The following is a 5,168-nucleotide window of genomic DNA, read 5'->3' as shown; positions in this document are numbered from 1 at the left end:
AATATCATGTTAACTGAAGCAAGTAAATACAAGGTGGAGAAGTGTTACCAATTTTGGTGGTGCCGAAAGCAAGAAACCTGTTAAAAGTATTACAACATGAAGAGATAGTAAATATAGTTTCAAATTGAAATAAATTAATAAAAAAAGAAACAAATTACTGTAATGAAAGTATTACAAATGAAACGACTTAAAAACGGATAAATCTTTGGCTGACAATCTTTTGACTTGTTATGGTAATAGCTTTATTTTGTTCATCCTTCTAATGTTGTGCAACTACTTAGGAAATATATTTACTTGCCTAATAATTGATTATCAAGTTACCAATCTGTTAAACAATGATACTACAGAGGAGCTTTGCAGGCAGGAAGTGTTGAATGATTGTCTTTGTGAGGCAGCTGTGTTTAATGATTCAACATGTTTCAAGAAGAGGATGCCTATACAGAATGCCAGAAGTATTAATCCTGCTACAAATAACATGGTTGCATTGCAACTCTTCAATAACTCAAAACAAAAAGCACTCTGTTTCAAAGGGTGTTCTGGTAGCAGGTGTGACAATATGTTGAGTACTCGCTTCGTTTTCTGCAGCAATTGTTATATATTATCACCCCTTTGTGAAGAAATATAGATATGCCAAAACCCCTCCAAAACGAGAGGCAATTGAGATGAATTTAAGGGCATTTTCGTTCCAGCAGCTGCGCGAAGCCACCAATGGTTTCTAGAATAAATTAGGCCAAGGAGCTTTTGGTGCTGTTTATAGCGGAATTCTCAAGTTAGAGGATGAAGAAGTTGAAGTTGTTGTGCAGGAATTAGGAAATGGAATTGAACAAGGAGATGATAAAGTATTTTTGGCAGAAGTAAGGGTGATAGGCCTAACATATCACAAAAATCTGGTTCCTTTGTTAGGCTTCTGCAAGGAAAAAACCAACAGGCTTCTTGTTTATGAATTAATGAAAAATGGGGCTGTGTCAAATTTAATCTTTCGCCATGGACAAAGACCAAGATGGAAGCTAAGAAGTGACATAGTACTTGACATTGCCAGATTCCTGTTATACTTGCATGAAGAGTGCGAGAACCAGATCATTCATTGCGACATTAAGCCACTAAATATCCTTCTTGACAAGAACAACACTGCAAAAATTGCTGATTTTGGTCTTGCAAAGCTTCGTATAAAAGACCAAATGCGAACAAAAACGATTTTTAGAGGAACCAGGGGTTATATGGCTCCAGAATGGCTAAAAAACGTGCCCGAGACAACTAAAGTTGACCCAAGTTCCAAAGCTACACCACTGCCAATATCTTGACCACTGGTGTTACTGATTAACACAATACTGATCAAGACCCATGAGAAACAGGGTAAAAAGAACAAACTACAGTGTAAACCACTGTTTTAATTAAATAAACTAAGTCGGAGCCCTGATACATGAATCAATATCTTTTCTTACTGTAAGTGCTATAAACTTATCCCTTAATAATCATAGGGCATTTACAGATCAAATTAGACCCATCATAAGCCTTTTTAAGTATACCGGTACTCCTAACACCTTTATTAGTGATGTAGAATATACCGTGTTGTTTGATTAAGCAAAGCAAAAGTCTAGCTGGTAACTGTAACTCGGAATGAAATTCATCTATTTGAGCAGATGTCAACCTCTTTTCCATAGTCAAACTAAGGAGCTCGTGAGCACTGCAACCAGTGGCGGATTCAGGATTTTACGGTTATGGGTGCTCACTATTTTTAATATAAACTTGTATTAACCAAAGAGCGTAATTGCGCGCTAAAATTCCTCAACAAGAGTTTTTTTTTTAAAAACAATTAATAGTCAATCAAAATTCATTGAATTGGTTCAAGAAAAAAAAAAGAGGAGGAACAATATACCTTCACGAACGATTGTAATTACCAAAAAGGCAAACCAATGAGAAAGAGGATTTTTTTGCTTTTGAGTTGGAGAAGTTAAATGAAGGTTCTAGAACATAATATTTTTCCCTTCCCTTTTCATTTACCCTAATTAGACTGATGAGAAAGAAAGAGTAAATAAACATGGAAAATCATGATTAAGTTGCATAATAGACATGAGCAGTGACCGCTTCAAGATTTTACGATCGTGGTTGCTTCTTTAACTATCAATCACAAAATATTAATGCACAAATTTAACACTAGTCATAAAAATGATATTTAAATACGATAGCGAAAAAAAAAAATTTGAGTAAAAGTATATTGAAAAAAGGAGAAGGAAATTTGGAACTTTTGTATAAAATTTAATTTAAGAAAATTCGGCGGGACAATGTGAAAGGGAAAATAGATCAAGGACAAAAGCAAATAAATAAATAAATAAAAGAAAGTGTAATTGGAAATTATAAGGCACAAAGATAAGAGTTGAAAAGGTAGAAATAATGTGTTTAGAGGGATTCAAACTGGGGCTGAGAAGCAAAATGTAAACCTTAAGCACCCACTTTCAACCAACAAACCAATTGAATCGTTTGTAGCATGGGTGCTCACCTTTAGTTTTATACGACTTTGTCTTAATTTCAATACAAGTATATATAGTTCGATACGAGGTTAATGGGTGCTCGAGCACCCGAAAATCTCCATGTGGGTCCGCCCTTGACTGCAACTACTCGCTTTTGAGCTTTGGGATCAACAAGTTCAAATGTCACGACAACCTTTCCTCCTGGGCAATGACAGCTAGAAAAGAATCCCAAAATGATTTTTGTAACTAACTGGACAGAGTTTATGGTCTTGTTAGACACCTTTATTATGTAGATTTACACAAGTCCTGCTTTTTGTACTCTTTACGTACCTCCTTGGCACTCTGATATATATAGAATTACCATACCATTTTTTCTTGTAAAAAAAAGTAATAACAAAGGCCAAGTTGTGAAAGCATTTAAACAGATTATACACCACTTGCACGTCAATGCGTAGAAGCAGCCAAGAAAAGCTGAGTATTCCAATATATTACAACAATTGAGACAAAGCAATAAAGGGTCCTAGGTTCCACAACAAAGACTCCAGCGTTGGAATAGTCGTTCACAGTTTAATTTGATAATGACCAAGCAGTGAACCGGGAAGGTTGTGTTCTAACATCATAACGAATGAAAAGGCGAATTCTAACGCTATGTGAAGGAAATTTCAAACACAACATTTAATCACTCTTACTTCGATTATTCATACATATAATACAGAAAGGTAGGGTAAGTTCTGTATGAATCTGATTTGTCAACCATATAGCTTCTTTTCTTGTTCATCTCCTTTACACAATATTTTCAGCACTCTTTTGGCTCAAAAGTATATTGAGTTTGAGTCTTTGGTATCATAGGATGAAAACATTTCAGTATTTTTTTCCCTTAAAAACTGAGAAATTCCAAAAGGTCAATAGGCACATAATTCAAAACTCCGTGGGAAATAGGCCCATCCCTCTACCCAACTCAACTAAAATACCAGACTTTTACCAATGCCAAAGCATAGGGGGTAGGACCGTCTTAATACCTAGGACACTAAAGCCATCGCTTGTGGCCCCATATTTTTGTGGGGCCCATTTTTAAAAATATTACTTATAAATGTTATTTTTTGTTTAAAATAATTATATGTATTATAAGCTAGTGATATGATTTCTACTCAGGAAATTGCATATGAAACAAATATAGAATCTGAATTTAGTAAGAAACAATTCGTCGAAAATATTGATAACGAAATCACAATATATAAGTGTAGTAGATGAAGCTATTTTTTAATCCAACTGAAGAATATGGAAATATTTTTGGTTTCTTATTTAGTGGTAAATTGAAATCACTAGATGATGAGAGTTTTTTGAAAAACATTGTCTTAACCTTGAACTCTCTGCACACATAACAATTATTCTGCTATTGATGGTTTAGATTTATTTTTTGAGTTAAAAGTGTGAAGAGAAATAATACAAGTAGAAGATAATGATCTAATAAAAATACTCTATCAAATTAAAAACTTGATTCTTTTTCAATTATACATATTGCTTATAGAATAATGTTAACAGTTTCTCTAACCTTGCCTCGGCCGAAATAAGTTTTTTGAAACTAAAGTTGATTAAATATTATTTAAGATAAATAATTTCTCAAGAGAAATTGAGTGGATTAGCTATGTTATCAATTGAAAAGGAATTATCAAAACAAATCGATTATAGAACAGTAACTAATAATTTTGCATCTAAAAGGATAGAAAAGTACACTTTAAATGAAAGTATTTATGATGAAAAAAATGAAATATTAAGGCCCCACCCTTAAGTTTCACTTTAGGCCCCCAATCTTATTGAGTCGGCCCTGATAGGGGGCACATTCATTTCACTGTAGGTTCAACCACATTTTCAATGACCGCTAAATGCCTGTCTAAGAAATATAATTTAGGCATCACATTAGAATCTGAAGATAACACCTTTCACAAGTCAAGTCTTGATTTCAGGGTTACAGTACTGAGAATAGCAGCAAAAAAGTATACTGAGTTTAATTCTTTTGGTATCATAGGATGAAAATTGAGAATTCCCAAAGGTAAATAGGCACATAGTTCGAAACTCGGTGGAAAATAGCCCTATCCCTCTACCCGTCTCGACTTAAATACTAGACGTGACCACTGCAGGGGACATTTGAGAGCATTTCACTCTAGCTTTTACCACATTTTCTATCACAACTAAATACTTGTCTAAGAAAATCTAATTTAGGCATCACATTAGAATCTAAAGATTACACCCTTCACATGTCAATTCTTCATTTCAAGGCTACTGCACTGGGAATAGGTGTAAATATCTGATACGGATAAGTATTTCACCAAATCAATTTCCTCAAACCAACATTCAAGAAGGTTAACTAACACCTAACATCTAATCTAATTATGCATATAGTCCCAAAGAACTTCCCCTATATAAACCCTATAGAGATAATTAAGCTCAAATCAATTCAAAACACAACATAATTTCCTTGTAAAACAAAGCCATCTAGCAAATTATACAACAATGGCACCTTTCAACAATTGTTCAATCCTCTTCTTGGCCATAACAGTATTGTCCTGATCAAACATCACCCCAAGTCATGTTGCCCGTAGCCTACTGCAACTTCCAAACTTGCCAACGATCCCCTTGTTGCCTCAGCCAACAATTCCACAATTACCCACTATTTCCAATTTACCAACAACAGCCACATTG

General features: G+C 34.3%; 1 protein-coding gene across 1 annotated transcript; it reads left to right on the top strand.

The window, feature by feature from the left end:
• Nucleotides 1-262: 262 nt before the first annotated feature.
• On the top strand, nt 263-1,301 carry LOC125827690 (G-type lectin S-receptor-like serine/threonine-protein kinase LECRK1). The gene is made up of 2 exons (XM_049507012.1): nt 263-546; nt 758-1,301. The coding sequence occupies exons 1-2, from the start codon at nt 263-265 to the stop codon at nt 1,299-1,301; spliced, it is 828 nt and encodes a 275-aa protein (XP_049362969.1).
• The last annotated feature ends 3,867 nt before the right edge of the window (nt 1,302-5,168 follow it).

This window comes from Solanum verrucosum, unplaced genomic scaffold (assembly GCF_900185275.1).
Source record: "Solanum verrucosum unplaced genomic scaffold, falcon-dt-bn FXZP01000294.1, whole genome shotgun sequence".
NCBI lineage: Eukaryota > Viridiplantae > Streptophyta > Magnoliopsida > Solanales > Solanaceae > Solanum > Solanum verrucosum.
The sequence above is the reverse complement of the archived record's forward strand: the minus strand, read 5'-3'. Positions and strand labels throughout refer to the sequence as shown.